The 16,619-nt window shown below is 37.8% G+C and overlaps 1 protein-coding gene across 2 annotated transcripts; it reads right to left on the reverse strand.

The window, feature by feature from the left end:
* Positions 1 to 148: 148 nt before the first annotated feature.
* vwa7 (von Willebrand factor A domain containing 7) lies at positions 149 to 14,197 on the reverse strand. 2 transcript variants are annotated; one of them, XM_041993889.1, is made up of 18 exons: positions 13,917 to 14,197; positions 13,033 to 13,105; positions 12,832 to 12,918; positions 12,441 to 12,674; positions 12,142 to 12,238; positions 10,687 to 10,821; positions 10,403 to 10,598; positions 10,087 to 10,256; positions 9,076 to 9,188; positions 7,095 to 7,211; positions 5,669 to 5,878; positions 3,285 to 3,417; positions 2,884 to 3,036; positions 2,688 to 2,780; positions 2,315 to 2,595; positions 1,630 to 1,766; positions 1,284 to 1,443; positions 150 to 1,169 (listed from the first exon to the last, which is right to left on the reverse strand). In XM_041993889.1, the coding sequence occupies exons 2-18, from the start codon at positions 13,072 to 13,074 to the stop codon at positions 615 to 617; spliced, it is 2,913 nt and encodes a 970-aa protein (XP_041849823.1). In that variant the 5' UTR covers positions 13,075 to 13,105; positions 13,917 to 14,197; the 3' UTR covers positions 150 to 614. The 2 variants fall into 2 exon arrangements, with proteins under 2 accessions (XP_041849821.1, XP_041849823.1); XM_041993887.1 differs by having other exon boundaries at positions 149 to 1,169; positions 12,832 to 13,105.
* Positions 14,198 to 16,619: the final 2,422 nt, after the last annotated feature.

Consider the following 16,619-nt stretch of genomic DNA (forward strand, 5'->3'; position numbering starts at 1 on the left):
GTGTCCACAGCTGATTTCAGAAATATAAACATTTGCTCCACTGAAATTTTAAATTTTATGAGTTTAATGTATTTCATGTATTGCATCTCATATTCTGATGTTTTCATTGTTGTGTATGAGTTATCTCAGGGATAAACATTTGGGCAAGATGACTAACAGAAGAAAAAAAAACTAATTTTACTAACAAACAATGGATTTTATTTTTCTTTAATTCAGTGCATTTCAAAATTAAGATTTGCAAACTTAAACAGTATAAGTATGTATTTGCTTTAAGTGCAATTTCCAAATTCATCTTCCAAAAACAGGACAAAGTCCTCTTTGATTTCTCGATGAGTCCATTGAGTAACACAGTCATTTTAATTCATTTAATCATTTCCTGTACCGCTGAGTCCAATTAAGGGTTACGGTATTATAGAAACAAGCATTTCCTGTATAAGAAAACATTAACAACTTCCATCCATCCTTTTTCTTTAGCACGTAGTCCAATTAAGGATCGTGGGGAAGCTGGAGCCTATCCCAGCAATTGGCAGGTGAGAGGTAGGGTACAGCTGGACTGGTTGCCAGTCCATTGCAGACTGATCATTCTGATTAGCAAAATATTTGCAATCACCAGGCTACATCAGTAGAGACCCCAGCAAGCCCAAAATGAAAATGAAGCCTGTGAGAGTGGTCTGTTCAGTCCCACTGGCTTCTGTGCTTGTTTCTCTTTGCTTCCACTGCTGACCAGATGTCATATGGCAGCGTTTCATGTTTCCAGCTGTGTCCCACACCAGCATCTCTGCCTGGCTTGAGCAGCAGCTGGATGTGTACCTCACCCACAGTGGCTGCGATGAACCCAGAGCCCACTGAGAAACATTAAAAGGGGGTTCTCCTGTCCTTAATTGGGCGTGGTGGTGATGGTGCTGATGGTGGCCAATGGTTGTCTTGTTTTTGTGAACCTGTTGTTGCTCAGGGCCAGGCTGGACCTCTTCAAAGCTGTGCTTTGGGAGTGGAGGACTGTGAAATAAAGTCAGAACACCTTCACCCTTTTGCAGCTGAAGGGCAGCAAGGCCAGAGCGGCCATTATCTGACAGGACCACAGACACACTCCAGCTGGACTCGTTGCAAATGGCGGGGCAGTCAGACACAATGCGTGCAGCAGAGCAGGATGGTGGAGATGTGTCAGGATCCTACAGGTGACAAAGAAAACTGTTATGCATGGTAAGATTTTTTACATGTATTTGCATTTAAGAATAACTGCAGGATGTTAAAGGAGAATATGCCACTGGTCTTCTGTTGCTCACCGGGGGGACCACGGTCAAGTAGACCACTGCATAGTTGGAATCTGGAGAATTAAAAGCATGTACGGTGAGTGTAAGCGTGACAGTCATTCCTGCTTGAGCTGTGGCCGGGGTGAGGAGGTACACCTGGCCATGGAAAGACCCCTGTTCTTCAACTGGGAATCTGGGGGACGAGAACACCAACTTTTAAAAACAAAATTTTGTAACATTAATTTTTACGTTTCTAAGTATAGGAAGAGGAGAAAATCTAAAGAAGTATAACATGAACATGGGTATGGACTGAGGACTTCAAGATATGTGATTTTTTTTTTTTTTACTCAATGGCTGAGCTATTTGTTGACTTTTGTACCCGTGTGATACTCTCATTTGAAGATATCCACAGTCATCATCAGCAGTCAAGTTAAAGAGTCGAGCTGGACCATGGTTCAGGATCTCAAAGTCCACCTTTGTGCTGTGACCTGGTGCAAGGTGAGGGACTGACAACACCTGAGGAGTTAAAGATACACAAATCATTTAATGTACTCTTAATAGTCAAGCACTGACATAGATGGTAGATTTGCACATGCACCTATAATTAATTGACCTCATGATCAGTTATGAGTTGTATTTTTAGCTTATTATGTCTCTCTTTATGAGCATTTCTTAATAATCCAATTTAAAAGGTCCACAGCTGAAAGCTGTCAGTTGGGGTTTTAGGGGGATAATTCAGATAATGAAAGATTAGTTTTTTGCAAAGATCTGGAAGAAAGAAAAGGGGTTGCTTTGGTGGGTGCTATTTAGGTGACAGTTTCACAAAAGATGAAGAAATAAAAGAGTTTTTAATGCTGCTGAGTCTGACACTGTAATATCTTCTGAATGACTGGTCCATTGATAATTACATTTTCAAACTGATGGCACATGTTGATTGATTTGTTTGACAGAACTGAGAAAAAACCCTTTAAATAATATCCATTCATATGAAATAAACTATGTAATTTTTTTTCAACTGATAAGGGCTATGTATTGTCTTGTTTAGCACTCCTGCTGTCAGGTACCTGTATCTGAACACGAGTGGGCTGAACAATCTCTGTGGAAACCCTCTCCATCGTGTTTCCTCTGCTGTCTTGCCCCGTAATTCGAACACAGAAAGGAGCTTTGGGAACCGGGTCCACCAGGCCCACTAGCTCCTCTGAGATGTATGATGAAGAGGAGGAGGGGTTCAGTTTCACCTGCTGAAGGCTTTCTCCTTCAGCCCCGAGCAACGTTGCATGACTGAAAGACACCTTGTTACCTGAAGTCAGGCCGGTAACAGCCAGAACCAGGAAAGCAGGGAAACCTGCAAATAATAGGGTTGTAGTAAACTGGAGGCACACTTCCAGGAGGGAAATATTATTATGACATCACAATAAAAGTGAATGATTGCCTTACCTGCTACAGGACTACCCTTCACTTTCGCCAGACCTGGGTGTGTCTTATTGTTGACAGTGGCAAAGTAATAAAGGAAATCTACACTGCTATCAGCTACAGATAAAAAGACAAAATCATTCCTGTAATTGGTACAAAGTAGATTTGTAGTTATACTGAAACAAACATGATCATTATTAGAGATGGTTCTTCCTTCTACCTATTACATTGAATGTGAGGTGTCCATCACTCTTGGCTTGGAGTTTCCACTGACCAGGCTCTACAGGAGGACTCAGGCTGACACGGTACAGACCCTGGAAGTGCTCCAACTCAGCCAGGGGACCATGTGCTCTCAACAAAGACTGATTTTGGCCTGACAAGGACCAAAGAGGAAGAACAACCCATGTAATTTTATTATCATATGCAAAAAAGAAGAGATTATTATGGCAGACGGGAAGCAAATAAACACATTCAGTTTCAGCAAATTGCTGTTTCCAAACAGTTGCTTTTAGAATAGATAGAAACAATAAAAACCCAGCAAAAAATACAGTTCCTTTCATTTAGTTTCTGGTGAACATATCTGCAGATTATTTTAAAATCTGTACATGATGTTAAAGTTACCTGATGGACTGGTAAGGATGCACTCTGTCATTGTGCCGGTAATGCGAAGAATGACGTCTTTTACTGAGCTGTCAACTCTGAAGGAATGAACAGACATCAAATATTTGTCGCTTTCCACATGGAGGAGTGTCACCTGCAGAGGAAGGAGAAAGAAGTGACTGGTTTGCCTGGACAACAGATGTTTCCACGTCAAAGAAATTTAACTAGAGGCGTGCTGAGGAGCCATATGTAAATATACATATATATATATATATATATATATATATATATATATATATATATATATGCCATATGGAACAAAATTCTAATTTAAGCCTTGTAGATTGTGATATTAACGATGAATCAGGTACTGTGCAGTTTATTTCTTACCTCATTTGTGTTGTTTAGACAACTGAATTAGATTTTCAGTTAAGGCAAGATGAGCTATATGAACTACTTTCCTGCAGTTGCAGGTCATAAAGCAGAGGGGGACAACTCACTTGTCATGATTCAGTGTCAGGCCAGGCAGAAGGGCCCAAACACAGGATTTCAAGGCAGGATAAAAATAAAAAATAAATAAACTAGTTATTTTACTTAGTTAGATTTTATATAATTTATTTGTGTTTTATTTACTATTCCTTTAAATGTCTATTGTTTTGTGTCACAGTCCTATTCCAAAGACCAGCATATAAACATTTTACTTATTGCTTGATAACAATGAAGGCTCATTGTAATGACAAAATTATATTTACAGCTTTATTTAGAGGAGTGGGGCCATATACATTACAAATTAACTTCAAGTGGGCCAGACCAGTAAAATAATAGCATATTAACCTGTAAATAACAAAAATAATGAATCCCCCCCTCACCCCCCCCCCCCCTTTTTTTAGCAAAGAAGTACAATTATATAATCAAGATATTAATTTTTAATGAACTGTCCTTATAATAATAATAATGATTTTCTCTTTGTTAATCCCAATTAACAAATCAAAACTTAAACCTAGGTCTTCCAGACCCAGGTCCACTTGTATAACCACAAGGCTACTATCATGGGATTATGGACTCCAATGTCTGCCCTTCTGTTTCTTCCCTTTCTCCCCCATGTGTTGTGTTTTGTGTGTGTGGGTGTGGCTGTTTTCTCTGAGGTCCAGCTGCCATTCATCTACTCATCACACTAGCAGTGTATACATACCACAGTCCTTCCTTCATTCGATGCCAGATTGTTGAACTATTAATATGTGAGAATCCGGCTTAAGGTTTTATTTCCAAACCTGATATATCCCACCTCCCGGTCCTGAGCCATGCCTGCATTCACAGACTAAATCACCCCAAGGAACCAAAGAATCATTTGTCTGCCCGCTCGCGGTTCCTACCAGTTCTTTTTATATCTTCAATAAAATGTTTTGTTTCTCAGCTTTAGGTCCCTGTCTGCTCTTTGGGTTTGCAATCTTGCCCATGTGACAGCTACCACATGTTTCAGAAAACATTGTAAAACCTGAAATTTCTTGAGAAAAAAAATGTAATTTCCATAATATATTGTCTCAATTGATCATTTACAACTTACAAAAATCACAAAACATTTAATCAAAGGCTTATGGAACTGAAAAATACAGTATGTCAAATTATGATTAGAGTAACTTATCTAGAGCTAAACGTTACTCTAAATGTACATTCCCACTCATAGTAATCCTAACCACCTGAAGTAACTCACCTCATAATACAAAGTTAAGTCAGATCTATTAAGTAGGAAAGATAGAAGATAAAACACATAACAAGTTGTCCCCCTGGCTTGAGAATGTATATTTGTATATTAAAATGCAACCTCACTTGGGTAAATTAGGAATCCCAGTTATTTTTATATAAAAAAATTACAGTTAATATTTTCTATGTCATTTCCACATTTTCTAAATTAATTCCACAGGTCAGATTGAATTTCAGCCCATTTTTTAAATTCTTTCCTGAAAAACAATTTTTACTCAGAAAATTAGACTGATGGACCTGCAATTCAACCAGGTCTCACATGCCTTCATCATAGAACTGTTTAAAATTATCGTTTTATTTCTATGAGAAAATGCAGCTGTAATCCTAGAACTAATTTGCTGCAAGGTTAACAGTTTTCTTATTTCCTTTTTGTTAAACTGGACACGAATGCTGCTATGTATGTAATAAAAAGTCAGATTTCATCAACCTCATTCACCTGCCATTACCATCAGAAGTGAGCTTTGTTATAAAAAGGTTAAGGTTTAAATTGTGTTCCCAGCCTCTAACATTACACACACCTCTTCATTTAACAATGAACATAATATGTAAAAGGCTTGAAGTTTTCCAGAAATAACACTGATGTTACTGTCTGCTACTTCATTATGTTTTAAACGTTGATCCCCATCAGAGTGTGATATTTTTACCTTGTCAATGGCCGTGTTGTCCTCCACTATTGTAGAGGCCCTGTGGATGTCCGAGTTTGTGGTAAATATTGTTAGTCCTCCTGACAGAGAAGACAAGGCAGAGTAGAGAGAGAAACGATCAGGAGACAGAGGCTCCTTAATCCTCCTCTTCTTCCTCATCCTCTTCAACCCAGTCGTATAGATGGGATCTTCAGTGAGGAGGAATGTTATCTGTGGGAATATGAGGTCAGAATTCCATGCTGAAGAAAATATAACTTACATGTTAGAGCTTCTCCAACAGATACTACATGTAACAGAACACACAAATATTCCTGAAAGTTTGTTTTCATTAATCCTACATTAAAACATATACACTGGCCACTTCATTAGGTACACTTTGCTAGCACTGGGTTGGAGCCCCTTTTGTGTTCAGAACTGCTTTAATTCTTCATGACATTCGACAAGATTTTGGGAACATTCCTCTGAGATTTTGGTCTTTTCAGTGGCGAATAACAGTATAACAGGTGGTGAAGTTGCCAATCTTGGTGTTATCTGGCAAATGCCAAACTTCCTGCACTGTGTTGGGCTGTAAGCACAACCCCCACCTGTGGACGTCGGGCCCTCATACCACCCTCATGGAGTCTGTTTCTGACTGTTTGAACAGACACATGCACATCTGTGGCCTGCTGCAGATGATTTTGCAGGGCTCTGGCAGTGCTCCTCCTGTTCCTCCTTAAACAAAGGCGGAGGTAGCGGTCCTGCTGCTGGTTGTTGCACTGCTACGGCCTCCTCCACGTCTCCTGATGTACTAGCATGTCTCCTGGTAGCACCTCCATGCTCTTGACACTACGCTGACAGACACAGCAAACTGTCTTGCCACAGCTCACATTGATGTGCCATCTTGGATGAGCTGCACTACCTGAGCCACTTGTGTGGGTTGTAGACTCCGTCTCATGCTACCACAAGAGTGAAAGCACTGCCAGCATTCAAAAGTGAGCAAAACATCAGCCAGAACACAGGAACTGAGAAGTGGTCTGTGGTCACCACCTGCAGAATTTCTCCTTTATTGGGGGTGTCTTGCTAATTGTCTATAATTTCCACCTGTTGTCTAGTACACTTGCACAACAGCATGAAAAATTGATTGTCAATCAGTGTTGCTTCACAGAAGATCGACTTGTGTTATTTAAGTGTTCCCTTATATATATATATATATATATATATATATATATATATATATATATATATATATATATATATACAGGTATATCTAATAAAGTCCTTGACACCTTTTAAACAAAACCTTTTATTATTTTTCAGATGTGTTTTATTCAGTTAATGTAAAATCATTACCGCAGTCTCTCCTTGTTTACAAGCTTAGAAAATCTGATTCATATTAAAGAATATGCAGGTTATATTATAGTATAATTCTGTATTAAGTTCAACATACCTTGCTTTGTTTCTCAAGGGCGAGGGCCTTCACTGTGTCAAACAGATGAGCGTCTTTAGGCGATGCATCAGTGAATACAAAGATTTCTGACAGGGGTGGACTGTGCGTGAGTGCCAACTGAGAACACACAATTAGAGGCAAAATGTTATTTATTGAGTCACAGATTAGCTGAGTTCCAAACTCTAACATTTTAATGCAATAAATAAGTTTAGGTGCCATGTGCAAACATTTGGGTATCATAGGAGATTTAAAATTTTAGATACATATGACTCACTATCATTCCTGTGTGCTAACCAAGAAATGATTTTAAAATTTAGTTCTGCAGACAAATATTTAGTGTGAACTGATTTTCAAACCTCAGATGATTAAGTGCAAGTAAATGGAGCGTGTAATGCTCATATGGTGTTTTAGATCAGCACAACCACATTCTGGTCCTTATGTAATATTTATACAGCCTCATCTCATCGACTGCCTATATACTAATATAGATACTAATTGTCTTTAATACTGTCTATATTTTATAAACAGGATGTAAAAGTCATAAAACCACCAGATGTGATGACGCTTTAAAGCCAGTAATGCTGAATAAAACTTGTAATATGGCTAAAAGCTAATATTTCCCCTTATCAACGAGGTTTGAGTGTTTGTACTTAAAGTTAATGTAGGAGAAAAAATTGTTTATAGTTTTCCTGGCTGTTTGCTTTTTCACTTTTTTACTTTAGATGACCTTTTTAGTTGTAATAATTGGTTAAATTATTTGCCTTTATTTGTGAGGAGCATGCAGGAAATGTGCAATAAAGCTTATCGAATGTAATAGCTCTTGTTCAGAGAGTTTGGTCGTCCTGACATTAGCAGCACTTATTTTCAGAAAGAAGGAACACTCTTATCAATGTCTCTAGAGCACAAAACACACAGTTGTATCAATAACTCCATCATTTTGTTGTCATTTTTATACATATAGCATGATGAAGGATGGTCTGCAGAATATGAGATGGAGCCATCTGCTGCTATGTTATGTTTCTCATAAGTTGAGTAAAAATTGCTTCCTGCTTTTGATGCTTCCCGAGTTTGTGCTGAACTAACCCAGCTCTCACAAATTTACATACTAAAACAATAAAATAAGAAAAAATATATTTAGAGAAACAAAGGCGACCATTAAGAAACAGGATGGATGGATAATGTGGCTGACCTTGGTTGTCCCAGTCACAAGGTTCAAGCTCAGAGGGAATTGGACTTCTGCAGAGGCGGCTTCTAATCTCTGGAACAAGTTGCTTTTCATGTCAGACAGGCCTCTTCACTGCCTGTTTTTGAATCTTAAAAATTAAATGCTAACTTGCTCTCACTGGCTTTTTCTAATATGTGACTGTTTTACTGTGTGTAATTTTTATGTTTGTCTGTATATATAGATGTGTGTATATTCATGTTTATATTTAAACATTCTTATAGTGAAGTCTATATTTTTCATTTACTCTGTTAATATGATTGTACATCACTTTGGTACAAAGCTATTTGCTTTAAATAAGCTTTATAAATAAACTGGATTAGATTTAATTGGATAGTTGTTTGCAGCTCATGACACAGGAAATGTTTTAGCATCAGAGGAAATAATTCATTCAAACTGACTCCAGCAGATTCTGTAAACAAGTAAAACAACTTTTGTAACAATTCTGAAGATTGGAGCCGCGTTGCTTTTGCAAGAGGATTGGAAACCTCAAAAGATTAGTTTATACAAGACAACCAAAGTTTTTTACAGAATTAGAAGTGTTTTGGAGGAGGGATGGGGAAATCCTCCTGATGAGACTTTTTGTTTGCTAAAGAAACCTCATTGTTAGAGGTTAGCACTATCAATGCACCTTAATAACACTGCTTCTTTCACCTTAAACTAAACTTATATTGACATTTTACAAGCACAACAGAATACATGCAGTCACATAGACAATACGTCATTCACTTGCCAGGAGTGCTTGGTGTTTTAAATCACCTGAATAGCAGAAAAGCACATTTCCGGTTCATCTCCTCCTCCGAGAGCCATCAGGTTCTCCATGTGTTGCATGAAGGAGTTTGGGTCATCGGCCTCAAACACCGGTCCTACCTCTGCAGGGGTCAGTAGATAGAAAGACAAACAGTTTTTTAAAAGTTTGGTGGGGAAAAATAAGTGTATAAAGAAATATTAAAGGACCTTACAAACAGTCTAAAGGAACTATTTAATTATTTATTTACATTTATGTAAGATTAAAGTAGCAGCTTTATGATGAATATAAGCTCAAAGTGTATATTACCTGCTACAATTTTATTATTATTTTTTTTATTTTGATTTGTGCTTCTGTGCTACATATGATAGATGTGCAGTTGGATTAAATGTTCTTGCTACCTTTCATAAAATAAAAACAAATAAAACAAGAAAAGAAAAAAAGAAAAAAGTCTTATATTAATTCTGTACAGATATTTGGTCTACTGTGGTTGTTTTAAAGTGCTTTATAAATAAAGTTGGATTGGATTGGATCTTGTTGGTAAGATACCTTTAAAATTCATTTGTTGTTAGCTTTTAGTTTAGCTTTTGAAATCTTTGAATCTAAATACAGCAGCATTTGTGACAGTCAACTTTACAGTATTGTGACAGTGGTACCACAGAAATATGAAACACACATTAAAGACTGAAAAACATAGAAGTACTAAAAATAAATAATCTTTTGGATATCTGACTTTTTAACTCAAAATCTCAGTTTAGTGTCAAGATTGAGTTGAGATGGCAAGAATCAAAATTATTTTAGCTGCAAAAGCAAAAACAAAAAGATAAAAAAAAGTTATAGCATTGAAGAATGTGTATTGTGGTAGACAATATCAGATTTTTATCCCTCTGACTCACATAAAATGTTTAAATCAACTATATATATATATATATATATATATATATATATGTGTAATGAAGTCACAAATGATTTATTTTAAGATCATTATCAATACAAAAAACATTTCTAGTTCTGCATGTCACCTGGGTCATGGAAAGGCACGAGTACAAACGTGCCGGGCTGCCTGGCACTTTCGGCTTTGCTCTGGATGATGGAGTAGGCCCTGAGCCGAGCGGCGGTGATCTCCTCAAACATGCTGCCTGTGGTGTCAATGACAAACACCAAGGCAGGGACCTGCTTCACACTAAACAGCCTGTAAAAGGAGGTTTGTAGGGAAATATACACATAAAGAGTAGCACTATATACTCAGAGTATTAGTACTTTGTAACACGATTTAATAAGGAAGTTGTGGCCCAGCCTGAATTACTCCAGATTTTCTATAACAGCAGTTAAACTTACTTGAGGAAGGCCTTGTGGCCCACAGTGTCTTTGAGGTCTCTCAGTACAGTCAGGGTGGCTTCAGTAGCCAAAGTTACAGCTTCAACATGGAGATAATGGTGAGGGGAGAAAAGTGGTGAAGTGCTGTCTTTGTTGATTCCTCCTCTGGCACTCAGAAATGTACTGATGTCCATCACACCTCCATGGCTACACTTGCCTAGAAGAGGAATAGTAATATGACTCTGAAGAGATTAAAACACCTCATAAAAAATATTATGAAACTACTCTCTTGGCTGAAGTTTTACCTTTAGGTTTACGAGGGGAGGTGCTGAAGTAGCCAGTGGTGAGCAGGTTGGAGTTTTCCTGTGTATTTGTCACTGCTGGTAAGAGGTTGTTTCGACAGGTGGCTGTAAAGCACTCCATACAGGTAGGAGTGTCCTCTGCAGACAGATAAAACAGAAACTCACCTTAAAGCTCCAAATAATTACGTTTTACATGATTGGGTCACTTAGATTTTCATTCTTTGCACAAGGGACTTTTTTCCACTTTAAAACTTGGTGTAAAAGCTTTGAAGACAGTAGTTATAGTATAAAAAGAGGATTATTAATTGAGTTTTACTCAAAGAAAAAAAGATCAGCTCTACTGGCCACATCAAAGAATCTCACACCATACAACACACACACTTTCAACTGAATTTTAATTCTAGGGTTTTACATAACAATACATAGTAAACATTACCAGCTCTACATCAGGACTGCACTGTGCAGCTGGTTCAACACTTTATTAATTCAGGTTAAATACTAATGTGGGACTGAACCAGTGTGTCAGTGTGTTGATCTGGTTGTAAATTATGCGATGGCAACTTTTTATACTTACTGGTTAAACATTTGTGTCTGAAGTTTTGTTAAACATTTCCATATGGAGTGTGTGTGCAGGGATGTGTTTCTGTTTCTATGGTAATGACATGGCTTATTTTACTAATGAAATATTTGGTGGGTCCTGCAGGGTGGGCTCCACAGGTGAGTTGCTGCATGATAAAGTTTGGGACCGCCCCCTAAAAAGTGGACAATTTCTTAACTGTCCAAGCTGACATGATTTTCATTTTCTAATGTGACATAAATCACCTCATGTGAAGTTGCTGTTGATCATTTAATGTTTTACTCTAGTAGTGAATGTTAATGTATTGTATCTACTACAGTAAGAAGAAGATTACTTTATTGTCATTCAAAAAGAGGACACCAGAGATGCACTGTTGAATAAAATTACGCTGCAACTACCACATAAAAACAACATGGATAAAAAAATTGTGCAAAAGAAAAAGTAAAAAGCTAAAAAAAAAAAGCAACAATAGAAAACTACAATAACTAAATGGTAAACTGGCATCTAAATGATTTGCTGACAAAATGATCCAGTCATGTGGTTTAATCTTAACATAATACCATAATTAATATAGGAGTCTTGTTTTTATTGTTGTATTGAACCTTTTGATGAGATTAGAGAAGAGAAAAACACTGGACTACTGGTTGTAGTTTTATGTGAATGTTGGTATAGAATGGTGAGCTTTGTTGATTAGTTAGTCCATACACTTGCACGACTGTGAGCAGATGCATGCAATAAATGAGTTGGGATGGCCTGAGTGAGTGTTTGACTCCTGAACTGATTTTGTGTCCCAGTCCGGGCCTGGTGTCTGACTTAACATTTTTAATGTCATTTACTGTGAGCAGGGATTCAAAAAGAAGAAGAAGAAGAGTTCAGAATACCTTTAGCTACAGGGATGGCAGGTTCCTCTGGTTGCAGCAGATGCAGGTAAACAGATCTTTTCCCTATCTCCACCCAATTACTGTGACTGTAGAAATCCTGATGTGACAAATGTTTGAAAAAGAAACCGATTATATTTTTTTAAAAAAACTTTTGATTCTGTTTTTATGGGAACATTTAAAATGTTTTAATACAATGTAAGCTGTGAAACAGAATGTATTCAAAAACTGAAATACATTTGTGCTTCATGTTGGAGTTCTACCTGAAGACGAATATAAGAAATTTAATCTAGTATCAGTACCTGTAGAGAATGGAATAGCTGACCCAAGCTGTAACGGGCACTCTGGTACTCTTTGGCCCGTACTGACAGCACAATTTGAGTCCAGAACTGCCTTAACATCCCAATGGAGCCGTCAACGCGCTCAGAATCAAAGTGGTAGACTGGATCAGAACTGGTGGCGCTCAAGAAGTCCGTAGCTGCATTGGAGTTCACCACCTCCCCTACAGCTCTCCAGAAGCCACGGCCTAGTCTGGTCTGAGACACAATGAAATATTCCTGCTCTGTGCCTGAATATCATAGTGTATGCAGTTGCAGTTCTTTAAACGCACTGGAACTATTACATCTTTAAAACAGTAAGGCTCTCACTTAGTCACTTAATGAGCCGATGATGCTAACTCTGGCATGAGCTCACCTCTTGCTCTGCACGGTCTTCCATGACTTTTGTTGTGCCCCTCAAAACTTCAAGAGTTACATTGAGGATAGCCCGCTCTGTAATGTCCTGATGTGTGTAAGAGTTCAAGGACAGAGTTAACACTTTGGACCAAAAATTGGGGAGGAAGCCCATGCAGGGTAAAGTCAGAAAGAGAAGGTATGCGAGAATAAACCATTGCACCTGCTTCCCACTTCCTTCCCAGATTCCTCTGCTCTGTGACATGTTTTTGTACTTGATAGAGGAGATCACATACCTGTACAAAACAAGACAGTTTTTTTAGTCAGTTGTGACGCAAACATTCATGAACACACACAGACTCGTTTAATAGCTCTTAAATGCTGTAAAGCTGAACATTATTTTGTCATCTAAGTATTTCCAGCTCACTAATAGAAATGATTTTTATTAACCCCCAACTCTATTGTTCAGTTATGTTTTGTGTTAATTTGATCATTCATGTGTGCTCATCACCCACTCCGTGCTACCACCCCCGTTCCCTCCCCTCAGATTTTTCTCAGCCTCGTCTGTACAGAGGTTTCTATTGTTCTTCGGCATCTTTATTCAAGCTCAATACTTTGGGTTTGTTCTCACAGTCTCTGCTTTTACAAGGGAGACACTGAAACAAAGCATGAGGCCTATAAACAACTGCTCCCTCTACTCTGTTGGCCTCCTTTCATCAAACCAGTTTCAAATGAGTGGCATAGACTCAAAATGAGAGGATAATTCCCCTTTTCTCTTTTTTAAAAATAATCCAAGAAATGGATTTTGTTTGATTTTAATTCATTCAACTAGCATAATTTGTAAGCCTTCTAACACTTCATGCAAGTTCTCATCATCTTTGCATAGTTTGACCTCATGCTAGACTTTACTTCCTCCATGATCACGGTACAAATCTCAGAACATGCAAACCATCGAGGTTTCACAGCTGCTTGACACATCCAACACCGCCATCATCACTTCTTTTTTTTCTTTTTAAATTACAGACTGTACATGATTGGACAACTATATGATAAATATTCCTTTGACGCTAAGGGTATAGTTAAATAATTTAATAAAAGCCATCTCACCTCAGTTTATCCTGGATGTTTCTCAGACTTTTGGTTTTGATCTGAGAGCAAGGTTTTTTAGTGGGGACGCCTCAGTGCAGCAAAACACCACGAATGCAGGTTTATATGACAACGTAGACTTTTACCGCAACCCTTCCCTTTCCCCAGTGTCACAACATTTTTTCTCTGTGTTACAAAAATATTGAGTCTTCTCTTGTTTGTCCTTGGACTCTTGTCTCTGGCTGATGCCTCGGTGTAAAAAAGTTTAGATATAAATGGAAGAGAGTTTGTAGAGCTCAGATAAAAGTCTTATTGGGACTGCATGGTCTCAAGTATGTTTCTTGAGTCAGAAGACTTTTGGTCATCGCTTCCCTACAGCCTCTTGCCCCTCCTTGCCCCCCCATTAATCCACGGTGCATTGATTCACTACAATAGAGCCGCATATATTAGTTTGGGCCTACCCCAACCCCCCCAATGTCCTCCATCAATCACTATTATTTTCCTCACAAACCTAAGAAACACCACTGGTCACAACTTCAAACACAATAAATTATTTCTCCCTTGGCTGGTCAACAAGATTTATAAGGGCATTGCAAAGCAAGGCATCAGTAGTAGGCCAAGGCTTGAGGAAAGTTCAGTTTGTTGGACTGAGTGTAGTAAATCAGAAGAAGGAAGGAATAAAATCATAATAATATAATTTTATGTATATTTATCATTATAGTTTTTACATAGTTATAGAGAAACAAGAAGACAAGAAGAAAGTTTTATTGCTGAAATCTGCTCTTAATCCCTGGTAAACCACAAAACAACCACAAGGAGGTGTTTGTATCTAACACACAAGTGAAGATAAGTGAGAAAATGGGAGGGGAGAGAAGGAGGGAAAAGGAGGTATTCTGCTAAACACCAGAGCTTACTGGAAACAAACTACAAAAGAAGCCTCTATTTCCTGTTCATCTGCAGTAAGGTATAGTTTGTTTTTTACACATCTGTCTTTGCAGTCATACCAATTTGACCACAGTCAGATTTTTTCTTTTTTTTTGTCTGGCACATGAACCACAATCTGCAGGTTTGACACCAGAAACTTTCCCAGGTTCTGTTATGTGATTTCCCATTAAAACACTGCAGACGCCCCAATGTAAACAAATTAAAGATGATCCTGTAGGTGGTTGTACAGTTATTTTTTTTCTTTTACTTTTACTTTTACTTTTTTTTTAGTTGATGCCATCAAAACAAGTTATAAAATAATTTAAACATAATGAAATGATAAAATATTTCATTGGTTCCCAAAGGGAAATCACAGCATAACTTACTGTACAGTAATTTTGTTGTTGTTGTTGTTTTATTCTTCAAAGTTTTAAAAATGAAAGTGGTTCAGTCTCTGTGTGAATGTACTCTGTGTTTTTGCATGTGTGCATCACATACTGATAATCAGTTGTTTTAAAGAATTATGTGACATTTAAATATTGAATGAGCCCCAATATGTTAGGTACTTTTGAAATAGCTTTATTGCAATAAAAGGTTTGGAAACAAGTGTTTTACTTTATACACTTTGTTTAGTAATTCTAATACAATGTCTCGACTTAACCTCTTTTTATGTTTTGTGTTCAACAACATGGGCATCAGAGGATTTAAAATATTTTGATAAAACTGGTGAGTAAAAAGTTTAAATGGGATGAATTACACGTTTAAAATAGTAAATGAATAGAAATCTCGGACACGATTTATAATTCCTTGGCACCATTGTTTTATCTTCAAATATGTTAAAACCTCAACTTTATTACAAACTGAAATTGTTGAAGTTCAAGAATAACTAAATATAGTGTTGTTTCATAATCATTTGGGAAGATGAAGAAAGAAGAAACTGGAGGCTTCATTGTAGCTGTGGTTTTCTGAGTGAAGAGAACTCCCCAGTTAGCTGTATATTCCATAGTTACTGGGGAAATTGAATTCACACCATAAATGAACTATACACAAATATACAAGCCAGCCAGACACTGTAATCAGGTGAAAGGGGCTACCAAGGGTCTCACTTGGCTTTGCAAGATACCAAGGCCAGTAGCTGCTGGGGTGAATGGGCCACTCAAACCATCATGACTAATGTGAACAGCATCCCAAAGGCCAAAGACACCTGGGCTGCTTTCCCTGTCAAAGCAAAACATTTAAATAATCTTCCACTGTGTAACTCAAAAACGATTCCAAAATATGTGGATTAGTATAAAGAGAACAAGTAGATGCAGCTGACCATGTATCTGCTTTCCACAGTGCCCAGCAGGCTGCAGCTCATTTAGAAATGTGATGTAGTTTATGACCTCTGTGATCCACTGGGACAGTTTAGCCTTTGACAGTTATGTACACAGATACTCTTTTTTAAAGCACATGGTTGTTCAGTTACCCAGTGGGCCCATTTGGCCCTGACATAAATTTATAGTACCCCAACAGGGTAGGGCAGGGACCGCAGTAGTTCTGTCTCTCTCTGTCTCTGTCTGTGTGGAGAATAGAAGGTGCAACTCAGCTGCCTGATCTGAGCTGTGAACAACTTGGGAAAAACAACAAGCTAAATTAGGGCACAACTACTCACCATTATATACATGCAAATCTCACATGTGAACTTTTGTTGTTTGGGTTTGCAGTGCCCCCCATCTTTTTGTTGTTGTCAACAAAAAGTCACTGCTGCAATTTTCACAATGGTCCCAACTTTAGACATAAGCTAATGTTAGCCTATTT

Source organism: Melanotaenia boesemani, chromosome 9, assembly GCF_017639745.1.
Source record: "Melanotaenia boesemani isolate fMelBoe1 chromosome 9, fMelBoe1.pri, whole genome shotgun sequence".
In the NCBI taxonomy this organism is placed as follows: Eukaryota; Metazoa; Chordata; class Actinopteri; order Atheriniformes; family Melanotaeniidae; genus Melanotaenia; species Melanotaenia boesemani.

Bases quoted from the DNA above. Each gene is read 5' to 3' on its own strand.
- vwa7 (XM_041993887.1), bottom strand. From the start codon at position 13,074: ATGTCACAGAGCAGAGGAATCTGGGAAGGAAGTGGGAAGCAGGTGCAA. The intron at 12,675-12,831 runs GTGAGCTCATGC...ATTGTGTCTCAG, and splicing joins AAGACCGTGCAGAGCAAGAG to ACCAGACTAGGCCGTGGCTT. The intron at 10,257-10,402 runs GTAAGTTTAACT...CTCCTTTTACAG, and splicing joins GGCCACAAGGCCTTCCTCAA to GCTGTTTAGTGTGAAGCAGG.